The sequence below is a fragment of the Vidua chalybeata genome, chromosome 7 (assembly GCF_026979565.1).
Source record: "Vidua chalybeata isolate OUT-0048 chromosome 7, bVidCha1 merged haplotype, whole genome shotgun sequence".
Lineage (NCBI taxonomy): Eukaryota > Metazoa > Chordata > Aves > Passeriformes > Viduidae > Vidua > Vidua chalybeata.
Genome location: NC_071536.1, coordinates 16,358,361 through 16,380,389, shown reverse-complemented (window position 1 = coordinate 16,380,389; position 22,029 = coordinate 16,358,361). Strand labels below are relative to the sequence as shown.

The 22,029-nt window shown below is 36.7% G+C and overlaps 1 protein-coding gene across 4 annotated transcripts in view; it reads left to right on the top strand.

Annotated features, from left to right (window-relative positions):
* Nucleotides 1-710: 710 nt before the first annotated feature.
* The window catches only part of OSBPL6 (oxysterol binding protein like 6), a 46,728-nt gene continuing 25,409 nt past the window's right edge, over nucleotides 711-22,029 (top strand). For 3 of the 4 annotated variants that reach the window (XM_053948242.1, XM_053948239.1, XM_053948238.1), the window contains exons 1-9: nucleotides 711-812; nucleotides 12,669-12,764; nucleotides 15,621-15,743; nucleotides 17,750-17,803; nucleotides 18,459-18,572; nucleotides 18,690-18,854; nucleotides 19,288-19,420; nucleotides 19,858-19,961; nucleotides 20,802-20,894. In XM_053948242.1, coding sequence (XP_053804217.1) covers nucleotides 711-812; nucleotides 12,669-12,764; nucleotides 15,621-15,743; nucleotides 17,750-17,803; nucleotides 18,459-18,572; nucleotides 18,690-18,854; nucleotides 19,288-19,420; nucleotides 19,858-19,961; nucleotides 20,802-20,894 — 984 coding nt within the window. The remainder of the gene's footprint in view (nucleotides 813-12,668; nucleotides 12,765-15,620; nucleotides 15,744-17,749; nucleotides 17,804-18,458; nucleotides 18,573-18,689; nucleotides 18,855-19,287; nucleotides 19,421-19,857; nucleotides 19,962-20,801; nucleotides 20,895-22,029) is intronic. The other variant, XM_053948240.1, reaches the window with a different exon arrangement.

The following is a 22,029-nucleotide window of genomic DNA, read 5'->3' as shown; positions in this document are numbered from 1 at the left end:
AAAGCAGCAGCGTACCTAGCAGTGGCTGAGTAAACAGAAAAGGGAACACCCCCTGCACTGGGGTGGTGAGCCCTGGCCAGCAGCCAAATTACCCCCCTGCCTCAGTGAAGCCTTTGATATTGCAGGTGAGGGTACCACCTTTGAGAGAGGCACCTGCTTTTTAAAATACTTGCAGAGTTCTTGAGCTAACTGCAGGATTTTTACGAGGTACTGTTTATAATGGGGTGTTCAGTGGTATCTGTGCTACAGGGAAGGGAAGGCCTGAGGAGTTACTTGATAATGTAATGATATTATGCAGGATAATACCCCCTTATCAAGGGTTTTTATACTTTGCCTGAGAATTACTGTAAATTGCTTAAGCCTTTCCTTAGGGTTTTTTTAAACAATACCACTTTAATCTTCTGTGAGAATGCAGAACAATGCATTTGTATTTGTGCTGGGTAGTTGTTGGGAAGGGGAGTAAAAGAGTGGGAGATGTGTTGTACTAAATAGTCAACAGATTTCTTTGCTGCAGAGCTACTTTGGAGCGAGGGTATGTTCATTCACTCTTTCTCCCACATTTTTCTTTATTAAGGTGGAGTTTAGCTGAGACTGACTTCCTCTTTGGCTGTCCATAAACTGTGAAACAGAAGGATGCAGAAGAATATCCCCTGCCTTTTTGTCCATGAGTGATAAGAGCACAAGATCATTAATACAAGTTTGCTGCAAAGATGAGTTCAGAGGAGAAGAGTATATCTCCAGCTCACAAAACATCCACTCCATCACATAGAAGTGCCTCCTCCTCCTCATCGTCTCAGAGAGACAGGAGGCAGGTAAGGAAATACTCTAGTTGTTGGTACCATATGGTGGGATGATAGATTTATTCCTGTAATGTGGCTGTTCTTGTTAGCTCTAGATTTGCTTGCTTACAGCATTGGATGATAGCACTACAGACAAAAATTGTTGATTTTTTTGAATTTACTTTTTCCACTTCCTAAAGTGGCTTGAAAAAGATTTAGAAACAACATGGGCACTGTGTACAGCACTGGAACAGGAAGTACATAATTTCATGGACACGTAGGAAACATGCCCTGGAGTCTTTTGGGAAGTGGTTTCTTTGGCAGCATGAGCCTACAGTTGCCTAAAGTAGTTTTGTGTCATCTGTGAATACCTCTTTTTGTAAATCCAACAACAGAGATACATTATTGTTTTTGAAAGTGGTAATTCAATTTAAATACCATATTGTTAATCCTTTCTGCAAGCACCTAATGTTTTAAACATTATTTGTTTCACTACAAATTAACACTGATTGTACTACCTCATAGAGTACTAATCCGGTTATGTTAGGCTTCCATTTTAAAGAGACTCTTGTTTGTGTGGATGTAATTATCCAGGATCTCTTTGAGATGAAGACTGTATTAATTCCTCTCAAGTCAACTTGAGCTTTCCTGTGGGGTTTTTTTGAGGGCTGGGTGTACAGTGTGGCCATAATATCAGTGGGAGCACTTCAGAAAATATCAAAGCTCTCTACTAGATTTCAGAAAAGTTCTTACACATATATTTTACAAATACAAAGGTTGATATAGAAAAATTTGTTTAGAACAGAATTGTATTTTAAAACTGTGGTCCATGAAAAAGAGGCAAGTAATTTTAAAAAAATTCAAATAAAAATCATTGGCTTAGGAATATTTTCCCAGCTACTTGTATGGCAGTTCTGATACTGTTTTCTCAGCTGCTGCTGAGGAAGTTTCTTCCCTTAACTCTTAAGAAAATTTTGAAACCCAAGAGTTTTTAATGAAAACTCTAAAATTTACTGGTTTGAATGTAAATAGTCTCACCACAAGGTACTTTTTAAATGTTAAATCAGGAGAAGAATTCTGATGTATGCTCAATAACAGGCAGGAAATATGTATGGAATTTTTAAATAGTTTTGATTGCTTAAGTAGATCCAAAAAGTATTTTCTCACAGGTGATAAATATTTTCCCTTTCACAGTGTACTGGACTTTGGATAGCTGTAGTTAGTTAATTAAGTCTTGGTTAGGATATAACCTTTTAATTTTTCATTAGTTCCATCTGGAGCAAGAATTTTGATATCATTTGTTTAAAGCATCTGTGTGTTTTATCTCCTACATTTAAGCCTGAAGAAGGTAAATGTAAGGCTTACAGGAGCTGCTGGTCTCAGCTAAGAGCATATTCTTTGAGTTTTCTTTGTAATTAATTTGACACAACCATGCAACTAGGAATAAAAAAACAAAAACAAACAAACAAACAAAACTAAACAAAACAAACCCACAAAAACCTCCTGGGAATACATTTTACCATAAAGCTAATGGCTACCACATCTGTTACCCTAGCAACGGTACAGAGCAAGGTATACCTGTCATCAGAATGAAATGGGTGCTTAACTTTAAGTCCATATTTGATCACGGAAACGTGAAGCATGATTTTAAAATAATGCTATAAAGGTTGATGGTGTGATGCATCCAGAGGATCCCATAAAATGTGATGATGCTTAATGAGTACTTAGGCATGTAAATGTGGGCTGGAAGGGCTACTCCGAGGTGTTTTTTTTTTTGCCTCAGTTCTTTCAGTGTTAAAGCAGGAGAATGAATGGGTGAGCAATTCCTTCTGCAGAAAGAAATGGAGCTGCAGCATGCAATGCAGCATGAACTGCAGTGGTGCTGTACCCAGGGAAAGGAGCATGCACACTTCCTCTCTGCATGCAGATGCAGTAAAACATACATTTCATCCCACCGTCCACTGTAGCAACTGTATTTTAATTTCTTTCCTTGCTTGTAGTATTATTTTTATATGTTTTGGTTTTCATTGGCTTTTGCCCAAACACAAAGATAGCTAGGAGGTAGGGAATTTTGGTTCAGGGGCTGTTGGATTTTACTTTGAAAAGGCTTTAAAATTCTGTCTTGATGCCTCCTTGGACTCTTCAGAGCAGCCAGTGAAAAAGCACCCTTCCTAAATTGGTAATATAAATGAATATGAAAAGTGATGTGGCTGGATGAAGTGCCAATGAAGCTTTTATTGTCACATGTGAGGATAACACTGGATATTTCTAGATGGTTAATGATTGAAACCTTCTCATCATATAATTCTTGTCAAAGTCATACCAGCAATTATGGAACAATTTCCCAATGAATTGTAGTACAGGAGGCTGAATGAGTGTGAACATGACTATGATAAATCATTTTAGGGAGAGTGGAAAATGTCGTGCTATATATATTGCTGGCACTTTAATGTATCTTTTTTATTTGTACAATATACATCACATAAGAGAATTAGCAGTCAGCAAAAGCTTTGACATTGCCAATTTGCAGGCTCCATGACTAATATATAAATTAATAGACTAATGAAGCCAACGATAACTAAAAAACCAGTTTCAGATTTTTCTTACTCATTTTCATTAAAGTGTGTTTAATTTGGATGATTAGACAGTAGAAGACCCAGAAAGAACCCGTTTTGTTTAACCCCTGAGTTGGACAGGATGGCAAGGCAGTTGTGGTACCTATGATAAGGAATACTTCAGAAGGGAGAAGCAACAGTTTTTCCTACTGTGGAACTGTTGCAGAGCATGAAACCTGTCACACTGTCAATAAGAGTCTTCGTGCAAAAGGTAGCATAAAAAGTTAAATTCTGATAGCCTTTTTTGTGGGCCATACTGACAAGCTAGATTCTTGTGTTTCATCCCTTAGGAAACTCTGAAAACTCTGGCTATATACTGCTGCAGAGCAAAATGGAGGAAACCTAACAACTCTTAGAAGTACAGCTGAATATGATAAAATCATATCTTTTCATTCAGTTTTTTGGGCATAAGTTCTTTATGAATATTCTGTATTTTATTTCTTGACTAAGTATGCAGCTCATAAGGCAGACTGTAATACATTATATATTCTCTGCAATGTGTGGTTGTAATATTGTGCTGAGAAGAAAGAAATAAATACATCATAGGGTTAATAATGTGCAGTTTGGCAAATTGGAGCCTGACCTCAGGCTACTAAACTCTCCATACAGAAGTAGAGCAATAATATTGAAACTGAACAAAGGGGAGATTTTGAATTTTTACCACCTAAAGGCTAGCTAATACATGATGTAAAAATGGATATAGCAATGTTTTGTATTTTAAGTGTGAGTTCTCTTCTAATGTCTTAATTTTCCTTTTGGTCTTTTATGGGGGAGATCAACATTCTCTCACTCTTTTTGTGTTTTTCTTTACCAATTTGCTTTTTCAACAAATCCTTGGTTCTTTCCCTATATGAATCTCAAAAGAAGAAAAGCTTTTAGTACTATTGCATTTAGCCTTGTGTTGTCACCTCTCTACCTGGAGAGCTTTCATATTTCAAATGTCTGTTGTCTTTTAGCCATATGTAAAGAGTGAAAGGTGGGGGCTTTAAAGGAAGAGGAAAAAAGATTTGCCAGAGCAGAGATCTGCTTTTCAGGTTTTAATACGGCTTGTTGTTTGTTTTGGGTTGAGGATTTTTTTCCCTTCTGCACAAGCAGTATTGACTAATAGAAGGGGTGTACACAAGGGATTCACAAAGGACTGAAAATATTTACCTAGCCATGAAATTTAAATGCAGAGCGTGATTCCAAGACTCTGGTATTGCCTAAAGGTCTGCACTGGAAAATGCCTACTTAGCTTTTTGCAACCACTGTATTTTAATTGTCCAAGTGGTCTCCTGCAAGTGGTATTTCCTAAGGTGGGTATCACCATTTTGGAGATGCTTAGACAGTACTGCTCGTACAAGATTGCAATGTGACATAACCTAATGTATTCCATGTGCAAGAGGTGTCTGAGCATGTTTATTTACCTTTTAATTCTGAAAATGGGTAGCAGCCTACATGGTTGCTCCTGGCTGTCAGCCTGATGTGACTTCTGGGAAAAATATTCTTGTTGGTTACCTGTAAATTCCACTTGTTCCTGTCTCTCTGTGACTTCAAAAAAAGAAAGGCAAGGATGGACAGTCTGTTAGACATAGTACAGACCTGAGAACATGCAGCCATAGTCCTAGCTTTGCTCTTTAGCAAAGCATAGACTTTTAGAAGCCTTTTTATTTTGCAGTAGTTTGTGAGAATTATTTTAATAATAATTATTAATCTTTATGAGAGTTTCAAACTAAAGAGGCTATTAAATGCCAAGTACTGTTGTTACAGTGATGTAATTCTCTTTTGCTTGCTTTCCTAATTAACTCTCTTTGCATAAAACTATTGAAGCAGGATTAGAGCAGGAAGTGTTGAGTACTCTAAAGGCAACAACTCACTGGAGCAAGCAAATGTTCTGAGGGAGCCAAAGAATGAAATGGCAAAATTGTTAACAAAAACATGCAATTATTCTTTAAATTGATTAGTTGCTGCTACTCTACATTTTTTTTCTTGTGCCCTTGATAGAGTGTGAAAATTTTCCTTAGCTTTAGAAGGTAGTGGGTCTTACTTCAGCATCTGACAAAATGTCTGAAGCAATATAACTTTTCAAGCTGTATAATACTCATGTGAATGTTATCTTAGGTTCAATGCCACAGCACTTTTAAAAAATGAAATCATAAGTTTCAGACCAGTAAGATTTTTAGAATTTAAGTGATAAGATTGGAGAGTGAACATCTACACTAGACACAATCAGAAGCTGGCTAAACTTACAAAGTAGAGCTCTCTGGACTACAGGTTTGTCTGGGGATGGGATGGGAACCCCTGCAAGTGAGACTGGGAGGGAGTAGGTACAGCTTGATTCCAGGTGTGAGGCAGACGCCCAAGTACTGATGCTGGTGGGTGCATTGAAAGTATGAGACATTCTGCAGTGCTGGGAATCCTTGTGGAAGGCTGCTGGTGTACACTGGCAGCAGCACATGCCCAGGATCCCAGTACACCTGGGTGCATCAGGCTGGCTGTGTGTGTGTGTGAAGCTAGCCTGCAGGCACACAGCAGATGTCCTTCATGTTGTGCCTGTCTTTCTGCCTAGAATTTACCCAAGAGATAGACAGCAAACAGAAGAAGTACATCTGTCCATGTGCACAGGATGGGCCTCTGCAGTCCGTGCTTGGATCATGAGTGCTCCTGCCCTTGGTGATACCCTAGTGGTGTAGAGACAAGATCCAGAGCACAGACCTGGAAATGCTGCCTCTTCATAAGAAAGACTTGGCCTTAAAGCTTTGAAGAAATAAAATGGTCTGGAGCAGTCAAGGAGAGGCAGTGATAGCATTCATACCAGGCTGTCCCAGGGTGCTGTGTGTACATGTTCTCTGAGCTCCATAAACACTGCTATCTCAGTTACCTCTACGAGTTTTTACAGGTTGCATGGAGAATGCTGAAGTTCAGATGTGGGCTATGAAGAAAGATTTATTTTTTAAAAATATGTCAGTTTGATTAGAAATGGTCCCTGTAGCTATTTTCTATTACAAAACCAGGGAAATTGCTCTCATAAAAGCTTAATTACCCATGCAAATTATGACAGATAATTTAAGGTGGTGTTTTCAGAACACGGTCACTTTTGCATTCCTCTTGTCTCATTTTTTTCCCTCATGCATATATGTCCTACATAAGCATGTCTCACTTTCCTTCAGAATACAAAAACTCAAAGTGCAACACACACAAATCTGTAAGGAACAAGTGCAACTCTTCTGAAGTGTCATTTGGGATTTCTGGGAGACAAATGGGGGAGAAGAAAGAGAAGCATGATTTTATTTTAATTTCTTCAGTGGTGAGGAAAAGCACAAGGGTGAAGAGGGAGGGTGATGGCAGGTATGATGTGGAGGCTTCTGTTTTCCAGACAGTAATGTCTGATCAGGATTATCCACATGCAAAATATACAAATTTATTAGACAGATAACTGTGCCTTAGTAATGCTATTTGCTGTTTTGACATTCTGTGTTCCTGTTTGTATTAAATACTTTACCCTGAAATTGAAAATGAAGTGATTACATAAAAACTTTTTTCCCATAGTAGAATAATATTTCATGTAAAAAAAAAAAAGGATTAAAAATTTTTCAGCCTCTCTTTTTCTTATCTCCTATATTTTTATACTGTGTAAATTGAAGTTTAAAGGCTATTGAGGAAGGATAAGTAGGTGGCTTACAGAAAGAAGTGAAAGAGAGTCACAGGAAGAAAGGTCTTTCTTCTTCTGAACCTATGCACTTTTTAAAGTGAGGTCCAGCTTCTTCATTTATCATTTGTGTTAACATTGACTCCCATTCATGTCTATAATGTTTTCATTTGTAAAAAAACCTAACACATCAAGGAATTATTTTCTTTTGTGTATGTAATTTTATTTTCCTACCTTTTTTCTTTTAAACCCTATCAGCATCATTAAAATTAACTCGTAGCCTATTTAACAAAATATCCGGCCTTTTAATTGTGATCATTCAATAATCATAATAAAAGCTTTGTATCATTAGCTAAAATTTAAATTCTCTCTGTCAGGCACTGTAAATTTATCTGTTTCTGCTATCTTAAGATAAGTGCAAAGGGAGAAGATTGTCATTAACACTCAAGTTGTGACTTGGCAGTTGTTCCAAACCATTGTTCTGGCAAAAGAAAGGTTGCTGGTACAATGATAGCTAGCTCTTTTCTGCTTTATCCAGTTGTGCTAATGATTCCCTCCAAGAAGCTCTTCATGAGAGCAAGAGCTTATTTGTCTTCAGAATTTGTCAAAAAGTACCTTGTAAAGCAAAGGCTTCCTTGCTGCCAGAGCCTAAAAGCATTGGCATGAAGTACAATCCAAAGCTGGAGTTCTGGAAAGGGCTGACAGAGAGCTCCTGAGCTAACAAATCCTTGACATTTCTGTTACACAAGAAGGGTTTACTTTGCATATCCCAGGAAAGAAGTAGGCTTACATACCTAGGTATTATTCATATGCTACAGAACTGCATTTTATATATACTTGTCTTTCAGTAAAAAGGTTACAAAGAGAAAAAGTTGCTCTTAAGTACATTTCTGTACAAGATGAACATGTCTTACAAGAAGAAAAAAAAATATTAACTGTGTGCTATTCACAAAGTATTGCTAAGTTCCTTTGTCACTTAGTTGATGCTGAGATTGCTGAAAACAGCAATGGAGCAGTGCCAATAGAGGAGACTGAGGATAAGAATAGGACCATGACTGCTTTATAAAAATTTAAAAACTGTGCTAGAAGATAGAAAGGACATATACATTGATGAGATATGGTTGTTTTGCTTTGCACTGACTCTTCTCTCACAATTATATTGAAGAATCTGTCTTTCTTCCAACATTAACAGGAGGAAAGCCAGAGCTGGCTAAGAAGCCGCCTAAGAGAAAAGCAAGTTTCAAGGTTAATCCCTTTGCAAATAATATTGCAGATTAACTCGGCATGTATCACGGCTTGTTTAGAAGGTAGTAAAAATTGGCATGTATGCAGTCAAATCTATGTCTACCTTACTACTTCTGTTGTGTTTCAGATAACCAGAAAATAGTGTGGTTTTAATTGAAAGAAAGTGATTAAACATTGCACTTCATCCTAAATGGAATTCAAGTAAGAATACAGTTTTGTTAGGTTGCAAGAAGAATTCCAGTGACTAGCAAATAATAAAAGATGCACTAGTACTTTGGATTGAAAAAACAACACAAGAAACCCAGACAGAAAAGCTCTATTTTGAATTGCTGTTGAAGGACAGTGTATGCCTAGGCCCCATTGTTATGGGTGTTGGAGATTGCTAGAATGCTGTGAACAAGCAAAATGATCCACCAGATCTTTTTCATTAATTAACTGTTGACCACATGTTGTGCACATTTCTGAACTACAGAGAGTCTGTGTCCAATGTAAGTGATACAATCCTCACTAGTTTGTATTTTTCTTGGAAATAAATAAATTATAAATTTTAGAGATGTCTTTGCATTAAATATAATTCATTCCGTTAAGCAGCAAAGCAGAAGGGAGAGGCATGAGTGTCAGACTTGTCATTCACTGGATTTACTGTCTCTACTTGCTCAAAATTGGTTTTCTTTCCTTGCCTTTCCTGTGAAAACAGTTGAATGTCTTTTAATGGGAAGTCAGATTCAGTAAAGTTAAATTAGGGTCTTCGCCTCTTGGTCTCTGATGGAGACCAACCCTACCAGTGGAATGGGGAGGAGAAGCAGAGGAAAGAAAAGGGAAAACCTCAGAGTTGAAATAAGAACAGTTTAATAATTGAAATAAAATATAATAATGATTGTAAGGGAAAGAAAGAACAAGAAAGAGAGAAAGAAATAAACCCCAAGAAAGGTATGTGATGCCTGGTACAATGGCTCACCACCTGCAGGCCAAGGCCCAGCCCATCCCCCAGCAGGGATTGTTCTCTCACGACCAACTCCCCCAGTTTATACACTGTCCTTGGTGTCCTGTGGTGTGGAATATCCCTTGGACCAGTCCAGGTCACCTGTCCTGGCCATGCCCCTCTCAGCTCCTCATGCACCTCCTCACTGGCCTCTACCAGAAAGGGAGGAGAAACTGGAAAGTCCTTGATTTAGGGTAAGAGCTACTCAGCAACAGCCAAAACATCACTGTGCCTTTAATGTTGTTCTCATAAGAAATCCAAAATACAGCACTGTACCAGCTACTTAGAAGAAAATGAACTCTGTCCCAGCCAAAACAAGGATAACGAGCTGTATGAGTCATTAAACTCCAAAGTGAGAAAAGAAGTTGGCAAGAGAGATGGAAGGATATTGTAAAATCTGTTTTCCATTCTTGCCTTCCACAGAAGATGAAAATATGATGCAACATCATAATGCTATTTTATTTTCTCCATGAATTTCCTTCTCCCTCATGTCTTTGGGGGAAGAAAGGAAAAAAATGCAGGGTGGAACAAACATTTGTGTTCCCCGTATGTTGGCTTGCTAGGGGGATTTTGAGGCAAATGTGTGCCACCTAGGTAATGTATGTGTGGGTAGTCATAAAGATGAAGGATTGTCGTTAGGATGAAGATTTTGCAATGGAATGACACCGTAATTTGAGTTAAACTTGGAATTATGTTAAATTAGTTTTCAAGAGCACACAAAATTTGCTAGTGCTGGTGTTTTCCTCCAAGAGAAACCAACTATAGTGTGGTGATCCTGAAATATGAGGGGAATCTGGAATGTAGCAATGCCAATGTTGATTTTACCTGTCTGTATTTTTGGGATGAGAGGAATAAGAGTACCATGTTGATTGATGTGCCTAGTTTAATGGATTATTATTTGTTTTTTGGTTTGATTATGAATAAACCCCAGAAACATTGTTGACATGCCTCTTTATTCCTTCTTATCAGCTTTTTTTTAGTGCTTCTTTCCCAACTCTGTTTTTCATGTTACAATAGAAAAAACCCCTTGACAATAATGTCAAGATTTAAATAATTTTTATTTCTTTGATTCTGAATAACTAAACTCTTGCACTGTAAAATTAGCTGCTTTTCAAAATGTCAAGCAATTGTGTGATTTCTAGCTGTAATTTTGCAGAAAAATAACATGTTTTAATGGAAAACATTTTGCACCAGGTAAGGCCTCTTAGTTTTATGCTAGAGACATGTCACAAGTCTGAAGAAATGGCCTTGTATCAATGTTATTGAGTAAAGAGAATTGAAAAGTAAACATCTATAGACAACAAGCCAACATTCCTGGAAGTAAGGAATGTAAAGAAGGCAATTTTACTTAGAAGGTGTTCATTTTCTTATTTTCAAACAAATAGTTGAATAAGTCAGCATTCATTAAAGTGCTGCTGGCTAATAATGTATTTCTCAACTGAAGTGGAACTGTAATGGCTGAAGGCTAATTAAAAAACAAAAAGGCACAAAACCTTCCTGACTTAAAATCATGTCACTGGAAATCTGGCAAGCTAAGGGCTGTTGGGCTACTCCTCTCTAAATGTTGTGCAAAATGAAATTGCAGTTATGTAACAACAAACTGCACCAGCTGCTACATATGAGACCTTCAGAACATCTGTGTTGGGCTTTGCTCCATCTTGGGATGGGTGGATTCCTGCCTGCCAGACAAAACTGGCAAGAAAGTTGGGAATCATCCTGATTATGAGATGAGACATTTTAATCTTCCTTGGAGGAACAGATTTAGGTTCTTTTGTACATTGTTAAAATGTCATACTGTATACATAAGTAGCATTTCCTTTACTCGGTGAGAAAACTTATCATTATCATTAGGAACTTTGTGGTTCTCAGCTCAAATTAGTTTATTAAATTATTTGATATGTAACATAGACACTTGTGGTACATATATACACTTTTTTTTTCATCATCTGACTGGTAAAATACACTGGATTAAATAAGTAGGTTGAACTTCCTTTGAAAAAGCAGAAGTTTTTCAAGCATAAATGACAAAGCTTTTTGCTGGTTGGCCCCGGAGTAACATAACACTGTTGCATTTCCACATTCTTCACTGTAAAATTTAATTAAAAGTAACTGAAAATAAATGCTGATTATTGTTGCATGGTGGTAGGGATGCTTATTAATCTCTGCTGAAAACAGAGACACTCCCCATGTTTTCCTATTCTCATTTACAGTTGCAAATTGAAAGAGAACAATGAAGGTCTGTGTGTTGCTCTGTAGCAAGATTGGGTCTGTGTTGTATATATGCATGTAAATGAATAGCTGTGTTTATTTTCATTTAGTTTGGCTACGGTTCTTTATGTACTTAATAATTTATATAAACCATAATATTTACACTGCCATTTATATGTACTTTGCTATTTCCTGATTGTTTCTGCTGCTGCTGGTACCTGGGTAATCTCTTCTTCAGTCAATGTAAAGAAGCTTAATTGTGAACAAAACTTAATTGGCATTTTCAGCTGAGAAAAACATATGCTTCTCAGAGGGTAATTGCAACTGCAAGTTTGTCATTGTGCTATATGTCCTGGAAATGAAGTAGTTTTATTTTATGCCAAAGAGATACTAATGACATGTTGTGGTAGAATTCTTACCAAATAGTAGGGTGAGATGTAGCAAAATTTCACCAGAGAATGAAATGCAGATGGTAATAGTAATTCTCCCTTTTCTCAAAAATGCTTTTTCTTTTATAAAGTATGAGCTTTTGGAAAATGGAGACATGTTTCCATTTTCTGGAAAACGGAGAGACATGTTTAGATGTGTTTTAAGAATAGCAGTCTTTTCAGGACTAGTTGTGACATTGCGTATTTCATTTTAATTACAATGCTTTGAAGATGCAAAATTTTATGGTATTGTCATATGTAAAAAGAGCTGCAATGTTTTAGGATCACAGTGTTCCATGAATGTTCACCAGCAAGCCCAAGCAGAGACAGAGTAACGAATTTTTTTTAATACCTGTAATTTAAAAGCATTTGTGTAGCGTGTTACTTTTTCTCAGCTGAGAAGCCAATAACAAAATGCTAAGGTGTGATAATGAATATTTTAGAGGCAGTAATATTTTATGCAAAGTGAATGTAGGGCAGTGCTGACTGCAGAGTATGTGCATTCAGTGTCTTGTATATTAACAGAAAACATGATAGGTCTGGTTAGGAGCACTTTGAATCTCTGTAGAGGTAAGAACTGCATTACTTGTCTTTCCTGGCTTTTTTTTTTTTTTTTAGTTCACCATCATTTCTAGGTTAAACAAGAGTAATTAATTAAAAACCCAGTAATAAAGAAAGAGAAGTATATTGCCTCTGAAGGCAAACCATTTGTGCATTTAAGTCATGGATGGGTGGTATTTTGTATGTTTTGAGACACGATGTTGTCTTTAATTATTTTTTTAGAGTGTTCATATTTTGGAGCGAAAGGCTTCTTCAGGAAGCACAGACCCTTCTTTAAGTAAGCAGTTCCTTGAAAGTGATCATCTCTCTCTATCCAAGGTAAGCAAAAGTCTGGGATGGAGTCTGGGCAGTGAGTTTCCCTCTAAAGTTACAAAGTAGTTTGACTAATACTTCAGGGACAGTGTTTTGTATGGTTCTACCATTGAGTATATTGTGAGTCTGTTCTGGAACTTACTGTTCTATAACTGAGGAGTAAGAAGAGCCAGTTATCTTTAGTAGATGTTATATTAACAAAATCAAGGATTGGTTTGGTTTTTTTTTTTTTTTTTTCATGTGGATGGCCCCAGGAACAAATTTTACTTTCTCAGAAAATGGGGCTAGAAGGGACTTTGATGATCCTTGTGGGACCCCTCCAACTCAGGATATTGCATGATTCTATGACTTTGAGAAGTTTTCCAGTTCAATCCTCTTATTAAGGTAGAGCAAATCATATCCAAATCTAAAATTGCTGCCAATAAATATTAGTTTAAAAAATATGTCCTAATACATCCCTTGTGTGTAGTTTGAAATTTAAAAGCTCTTGCTGAGATTTTCTTTCCTGAGGCAGAGTAAAGGATGCAACTGCAGGGGTGACATCACCCTCATAAAAAGTGAAGCCTTGTGTGTGTTGTTTTGAAGTTGACTTCTTTCTGGGTAAATTGCTCAGTTTTGGAATAAGTGATTCCAAACAAGTCTAATTACACATAAAGAACGCTTTATTTTAAGAGACTTCAGATGCAAAAATAAGAGTGCAAAAGAAAAGGTGAGGGTGCTGTGATGGAATATTTGGTGAAAAATAAAAATCTGAAATGATATATCTGTAAGTTTTGAAACAGACCTGGTAAAACAATTTTGAAAGGAAACATTCTGTTAATCCAGGGAAAATGAAATGGTTTATTTGTTTTTATTTGGAAAACAAATATTTTGCAGTCAAAACTTGAGAATGCAGTTGGTAGTGGCTCCCTTAATCCCCAAACAAGGGACATGTGCAGAGTCAGGGACTGAAAGCTGTGATTGTGTTCCCCCAGTGATGCTGCTTTGCACAGGGCTGTTTCTCATGGAATACCTATGGAATCACTGAAGTCCTAAAATACTGCTGCTGTGCTTGAGAACTGGCCCTGGCTGAGGGCTCTTCAAGTGTATCACTTTCACTCTGTTTTTTCCCCATTTTTGTCTCTCCTTCATAATGGCCTTTATATTGGGCATATCTCAATGCACCAAAACTGTGGGATGAGGCACAGTTAGGATTGTTAGGAGGGTTTTAAGAACAGCTTGTGGCACTGATGCAACAGGAGACAAGTATCCTCACTGTACTGAATAATTACTCATTTTATCCCTCTGTATCTGGTCTTTTGTTTAAATGAATAGCTATATGAGATTGTGTGGTTTCTAGTTGAGAATTAATCAATACTGATGTTATCTAGTAGATAAAAGACTTATGCCTGCAGCTGATCATCTAAAGGAGAAATCAATATGGTGAAGAATCAGTTGGCAGAGATGCAGAGACTCTTTGCTGGTGTATGACTTAGAGTTTAATTTATCCCCCTCAAGTGCCAAGTACTCCCATGTAGGGAAAAAATAATTCATATGTGCTTCCTCTGTAGAATGGAAACAGAACATTGAAGCAAAACATGGGGAAGTAAAATAAAGCTGTGTTTTGAGCAGGGGATTTACAGACAATGAGATAATTAGTTCATGGTTATTCAGGGGAAACTAAGCTGAATAAAGAGTTCTATTATAATTTACGGCAGTATTTATTATTTGGGATAATTTTTCACCCTTCTTAAAATACCAAGACCTTATTCAAAATTTAGTTTTGAAATTTGCTGTTACTTTTGCAACTATACTTTCATAATAGAAATGTTGATGTTATCAGGGCTGTGTAGTTTATTTGGAGGTGTTGTGAAAGACTGACAGCACTTGGCACTGAACAGTTTTGTTGGAAATATGGAGACAATTTTTTTTCCTTTAAATGTTTGATGCTATATTACCTCCTTCCTCTCTTGTTAACTTTTCATAACATTGCTAGGAGTTATGACAGATCAGCTGAGAAAATGCAAGTTTACAGCTTTGTAAGGTATAATTAGTAAAACATAGTCTGAGGAATCTGGCAGTAAGAGATTTTTAAACTGTTGCAGAATTTTTTTTAATTACAGTAGTAGCAAGAGGATAGAAATATACTCTAAGAGAAAATATGACTCCATATTTTTCTCTTTAAAAACATTGTTCTTTACCTGTTCACTGTGTTACAGTGTAAATCTGGCTTGAGCTGCACCAGTCACCGTGCAAAACAAGTGATATGTACCAGAAATATGCTTTAATTGGCTCCATGAAAGGCATACAGCTGGTTGTATCTTGAACGATACTGTTCCTCTGTTTTTCTCTGGAGAGAAAATTCATTAGCTTTCCTACAAATTTCTCATAATACAGTCAAAATGAAGGGAAAAAAAATCTTTTTTGCAGATTTGTGAAGGCTCAATTAGCAAGTGAAACTGTCATAAAATGCCTTTGAAGATTATCACTAGCTACACTCAAAATCAACAATAAAGCAACATCTTCTGCTAGTTTTTCTGATTTGGATGAAAAACTGGGGCATCCAGAACCAATGCAGCTTGTACTTTAATGATCAGAAAATTTAAATTTCTTTATAATTAAGAATTATCACAAAGGGCACTCTTACTATACATCTTATCTGGTAAGGGTTAGACATCTGAAAATGTTTGTATTTAGTAGTTTTAAATGAGATACAGCTAGATATAATATAATGACCATGTAGTTTGGTACCTAAATAGGTTGATTTAAAAGCCTGGCTCCTCCTCTTTGTCTTGCATTGAATTTGTGCCTCTACTAAATGCAATTTTTTACCATGTGTGTGCAAAATTAATTAATCAATGTGTCTTCATGATTTTTCATCAGGAACCTGACAGCTGGGAAATCATAGAGGGTCTGAAAATAGGCCAGACCAATGTCCAGAAGCCAGACAAACATGAAGGTTTCATGCTGAAGAAGAGAAAATGGCCATTAAAGGGTTGGCACAAGGTAAATGTCTCATAAACCAGTCAGAATGTTATTACCTTATTTTATGGGCTGGGATTTTTTTTTTGTCTAGGCAAAATTAGGATGTCAAATAAATACCCACGATTTTGGTGTATGACTTTTCCTTCCACCTCTGTATTGAATTAGTTTGCAGATACAGTTCATGGCTCTCAAATCACAGTCCCTGCTGCCTAAGGTTGTATTCAAAATCCAGAGGGAATTTGTGAATAAAATTGATCTGACCCTCCAAAAAAATCAATTAATGAGGTATTTAAGAATTTATGGAATAAACCACTGCTCCCACACTTTTAAAATACATGATATTAATGTGTTGCTATTTGGTGAAAATGTCTGTTTTGGTATGGAACTAATTTATAGGAGAGCAAGAGAAGTCCAACTTTCACAGTTCTGTACAGGCAATCACTACTGATGATCTAGAAGAATTTAGAGCAGTTACTTGTGTAGGTAATTTTTAATGTGATTAAGAATTTCACATTTTAGCATCCCCCTCTACTCTGCCCTACATTTCACCTTGGGAACTATGATGAACTTAGGTTTTGAAACATTGGGTTTATTAATAAGTTTGTTAATAAGTCACTAACAAACTTCATAAGAACATGATATTCATGTTCTTATGAAGTTTGTTAGTGACTCTACCTATGAAAAAAAAACCCTAAAATGTTCTTGTTGTTGTGACATCTTATTCAAGCAGTTATATCTCCAAATGTGCTGGTTGCAGCTGGGGTAGAGAAAAACACTGTTTTCCTGCCCTGTGTGAGATATTGCTACCATCTGTTGTGTGACTGACAGAATTTCTAGAACTATCTTTGACAGGAATTTTCTGCAGTCTAACTACTGACCTTGCTCGTAGCATTAATTGAGCAGGTTTACCTAAGGAAACCATTGTCCTTCCTTCCCATGTCATGACAGCTTTGAGAATCATGCAGAATATTTTGCTGTGTTCTGGGATTTTAACATAGATTAATGCTTTCAGTTACACTCTAAAAATAGGCTTTATTTGCTATTACTGTGCATGTTTTTAAAGTTAGTGATGATAAACACAAGTTAGCAAATGTCATTTCAAGTCCAGTTTCCTGCTAGGCTTTATGCTGTGTGCCAAAGTCTGCATTAACTTGACTGCGAAGCAGCTTGAGTGATCTGGTACAGACAGCTAGGGCAGCTTTAACAGAGGGAGAAATACAGTGTGAATAGGGGATTCTGCTCAGAAATAAAGGTGCAGCAACAGCACAGGCACAGGCACCATCAGGTTAGGCCAGTCCTGGTAACCTTGTCAGTGAAGATGCAGTGGCTCACCCTGTATCACCAACACCTGAAACATCAGCCCTCCCATCACCTGGGGGTGCTGCTGGGAACGCTGCAATGTTTGTTCTGGTACTAATACCTAGATTAACACTAGACAAGGTGTCTTCAGCACGAGTTACAATCTCATCTGTACTTCACTGAGTACAGGTCTGTCATAAGGCACAAAGTTTTGGATGGTAGACCAGGGTCTCTCATATGGTCTTCCTTTTGAGATGTAGATCTTGCACTAGGAAAAACTTCTCAATTTCTGGATAGGGAAGGTAGGTTGCTAATTTGAAATGTGACCAGCTTTTGTGGGAAGAAAACAGGGACAAAATGAAGAAACAGATATAATTTTCTTGTCCTGCAGTCTCTTTCTTAGAAAGTTTATTGCATTGTCTGGAAAACTGAAAAAAAAATACCCTTCATTATCAAAGTTTATTAAGATAAACCTAGAAATTAATGTTGAAAAAGAGACTCTAGGTTTTATTTTTTGTTGTTTGTTTAGAAAATAATTGTTGTCAAAAAACAAGCAAGAAAATTATTTAATACCGTATTTATCCTCTCTTTCCAACCCCCAAAACATTCCTTAATTGTTACAGGGTAATTACAGGGTAATCCTTCTCCAGATGAATTGTTGTACACAGTTTAAATTACATCTACTCATTAAGAAAGAATGTTGTTGGATTTTTTTCTTATAATTTCAGAGGTTTTTTGTCCTGGATAATGGAATGTTGAAATATTCAAAGTCACCAATTGATGTAAGTAGAGCTGAAGACTTTAAAACTTCTAATGAAGTGCAGCCTGCTCATACTCACTCTAGGCATATTTATGAAAGTACACACATGAAAATTGTTGATGGATTTAAAGATAATGTAAGATTTTGGTTATGTCTTCCAAGAATTCTACCTTTTTACTTCTATGGAAATACAAGTTAAATTACTAGAGGTAGTTTCCTGAATAAAGCTGCTTGAGAGATTAACCTGACCATGTATTTTTCTTTTCTAATTTTTATGTCAGCCAGAGCTGATTATTCTGAGACTTGTGGAGAGGACAAAGAATTATTTACATTTGATACCAATAACTACCAAGTCGTAGCAGTAGGTTGTCGAGTACTGTCTAATTTTCTCTGCTTCTCACTTACCTGTACCAGTGCACTGGTGTGAATAACTTAATACACCTAAACTTTGGAGTTGGCATTGTACCAGCATTTCTTGTGAGATACTTTTCTGACTATAAATATAAGTGGTTAAATGGTTCATCTGGTTAGTCTGAATGCAGCTTTATTTTTTAATATGGCTTTATGCTATAATGTTATAAAATGGGAAACCATTTCAGTACTAGATAGCTTTCTGTTAAATATATAGAAAAAGTGCATGATACTTCTCAATTTTTACCCTGATGTTTTTATTTTAGATACAGAAAGGAAAGGTCCATGGGAGCATTGATGTTGGTTTATCAGTCATGTCTATAAAAAAAAAGGCTCGTAGGATAGATCTTGACACAGAAGAACATATCTATCACCTAAAGGTAAAAAGTAAAACTACATGCTGTTTTTTCATCCTCAGTAGAAACAAATAAAATTGTAAAAGATTGTGCAAAAAAGTAGTATCTTGAATGCTTTTGTGACAGTAAATTTTTCTCCAGGTGAAATCCCAGGATTCATTTGATGCATGGGTTTCAAAGTTACGGCACCACCGGTTGTACCGTCAGAATGAGATTGTGAGATCTCCCAGGGATGCCAGCTTCCACATATTCCCCTCAGCATCTACTACAGAGTCTTCACCAGCTGCCAATGTGTCGGATGGAAAGGTGTGCAGCGTTCTTTGGTTGAAAACTCATGGCTTGCTTGTGGGCAGTTTCAGTGGGCTTTTCTTCTAATGCCAATAGGGCAGGAGCTTCCAGTGTGGGAACCGATGGCCAGAGAAAATCTGTGAGGGTGTGCAGCTGAAATTAACTGAAATACTGTCTAATTTAGCCTCACTTCATTAGAATGGGCTGATGTAGAGATCTTGCAAAGTATTCAACACCCTTGCAGTTTGCACTAGCCTTTGTCACCAGGTATAAATCTGTCTCTCTGCTGTTTGTGTTCTTCCTCTTAGACACCAGCTTCCGTAAGTGGAAGCTGCATTTCACTGAAAATGCAATGCATAATTTAATTTCTATTCTGAAGTAATATAGTCATTACCCTGACGAAGCAGCACAGCATTTACACAGTAAATGTAAGCATTTTATTATGCTTTAGGTGCAGCAAAATAACTTCCCCTGGCAGCCTCCTATACCTTGCAGTAACAGCCTTCCTGTCACCTGCACTACTGGTCAGAGTAAAGTAGCAGCCTGGTTGCAGGACTCTGAAGAGATGGACAGATGTGCAGAAGGTTAGATTTTATCTTTTCGTGCCTTGTTCTTTCAGCAAAACCTCTTGTTGATATAAGAAAGAGTTCTGTAAGGTAGTTAAGTTACATCTTTATGTGAACACATAGTAGCTCTTCAGATAATTGGAAACTTTTACCCTGTGGTGGGAGCTTTGCTCTCTATATGTTTTGGGATGTTGCTTTTAAAATTTATCCTAATAATCTGTGCTATTTTGATGGATGTCATTGTTCAAATACGATCACTTCTTGAGGTCCAGAGTTGTTGCTGACTCCTATAGAAATAACAAGTGTCCAACAAAATAACACTTTTACTTGGATGCCTTACTACAAGGGGTTTGAACACTTAAATTTTATCGTGCAATTAAGTGCAAGCAATGGACACCATGGCAATAAAAAGTCTGAATTGAAGCACCTAATGTATTTTTATTTATATCTCTTAGATCTTGCTCATTGTCAGTCTAACCTTGTGGAACTCAGTAAACTTCTTCAAAATTTAGAAATACTACAGAGGACGCAGTCAGCACCAAATTTCACAGACATGCAGGTAAATATGCTTGAACATAAATCATTACACTGAAATATTTGTTCTTTCTGTTAAGGGAAATATAGAGGTGTTGTCTGTTAACTCAGAATGTTTATCTGAAATAATAATGAATCTTGGATGAAATGCTTATATGTCTATTTTAATTTTGTGTAATACTGTTTCTGTTTCATGTGTAAACAAGTAATTAAGATGTATTCAGCATTTGAGTTAAATAGGACAAATCAAATTATTAAGTAATTTGCAAAACAAAACTGAGGACTGTTACAATAGAACACATGTATAAATTGAAGTTATATTTAAGGAGTTTTTGTTGTGTTAAGATAATATTTTAAGTTTTTTAAGGATTGGAGACCCAAAGACCCTCAAAGATGAAGTTGCATGCTCTAGAAAAGGGGGCATAGTACAAAGGTCCCAAGTTTTGGACTGTTTCCCAGTTCAGGGTGAGTTTTCCTCTTACCAGAAGGCAACAGCAGATTCTATATCATAAATACTTTCTTCCATTTTCACTGAATCTTCTTGTCTGTACAAATGTCTGAGTAGTACCACAACAGAAATCCCTGAGGATTTCAAGATCATGTCCTAAGTATTGTACACCCATGAAAAGCTAGGGTACCAGTAGTTTTGCTAAAGCAGCTAACTGTACCATGTGTTTATGGAAGCATGTGGATAGCTACAGCTGATCACTGCTCCAATTTCAGGACCCAGCAGCAGCGTTCTTCTCCTTACTTTCTAATTTGTACTTGTCTAATGCTACAATTCTTTACTAACTTGCTGTATTGTCTGTGTTGCTTGTGTCAACTTAATAGCACTTTGTTGCTTTTAACTATTTGTGTAATGTAGGCTAACTGTGTAGATATTTCAAAGAAAGACAAGCGGGTCACGAGACGATGGAGAACAAAAAGTGTCAGCAAAGATGCAAAAATTCAACTTCAGGTACTGAATGCACTATGTTTTACTTTTCACTGTACTTTAAGACTAAATTCTGAGCATGAAATGATATATTAGCTGAAAGTAGGAAGTCAGTGTGCTGTCTTGCATGTTTCTGATGAAGTAAATTAAATCTCAGTTTGTTTTTCAAAACCTAGAGAAGATAGTGAGAAAAGTACTGATTTTATTTTCATTCATATGAAAACATTGCCATCTAGGGAAGGGAGGGGGATCTGAATATTAGTCAATTAAGGTATTCAAAACTCAATATACACACACCATACGGGGATACTGCTATTACATATCAAAGTTGCAAAGAAGGGCAGCTGCCTTCAAGTGAACAAGTGGCATCAAGTTAAAAGCAGAATGCAGTACTAAGCACACCAGTAGTCTTTGTCAAGACCTATACTTGGAATATTACCAATTATAAGTACTTTCACAAGCCTTCTGTTATGGAAAAGGCTAATATAGAAACAAATAAAATAACCAAGAAATAAATTATGTGAAGGAAGCATTTACTCCATCCTTCCCTAGAACTGAAAGCACAGAAATAAGCATAATGTGCATGTGTTGCTGCCTTGTGTTTTGTTGGAAGCACTTGTGTATTCTGAAGTTTGATCTAAAACCTGAACTTTTTTACAATTAAGCAACTGATAATGAGGACTATTCAATTGGCTTTGGGAGCCAACAATCACTACTGTGATGTCTGCTACTGAGTACATTAAAATATCTTGAAATTAGTACAAACTTTGAAAGCTTTTAATATGTTCCCAAGAGGCACATTAAGGAGTTTTCATTTAAGATCAATAATCTTAAGGAAGGAAGAGGTGATAGTTGCATCAGCTTTCTCATTGCAGCTCTTGTAGTTTATTTTTCTTTTTACCTATTACACTTTGAAAATCACAATAGGTAGAACAATGAGGCATCTGTTTGGATTAAAAAGGTTTATTAACAAAGGAATTCTTGTGGTTTATGTCATGTCATGTCATGCAATTGAAGGATCACAGTTTTTCCCTGGTGCTGAATAACACAGGGAAATGAAAATATCAGTAAAATGCATGCAAGTACTTTGTGCCTATGAAGAGTCAGTCACCACTGCATGTTCTTCTTTCATGCCACAGTAACCTCAGAGAAGTCCTAT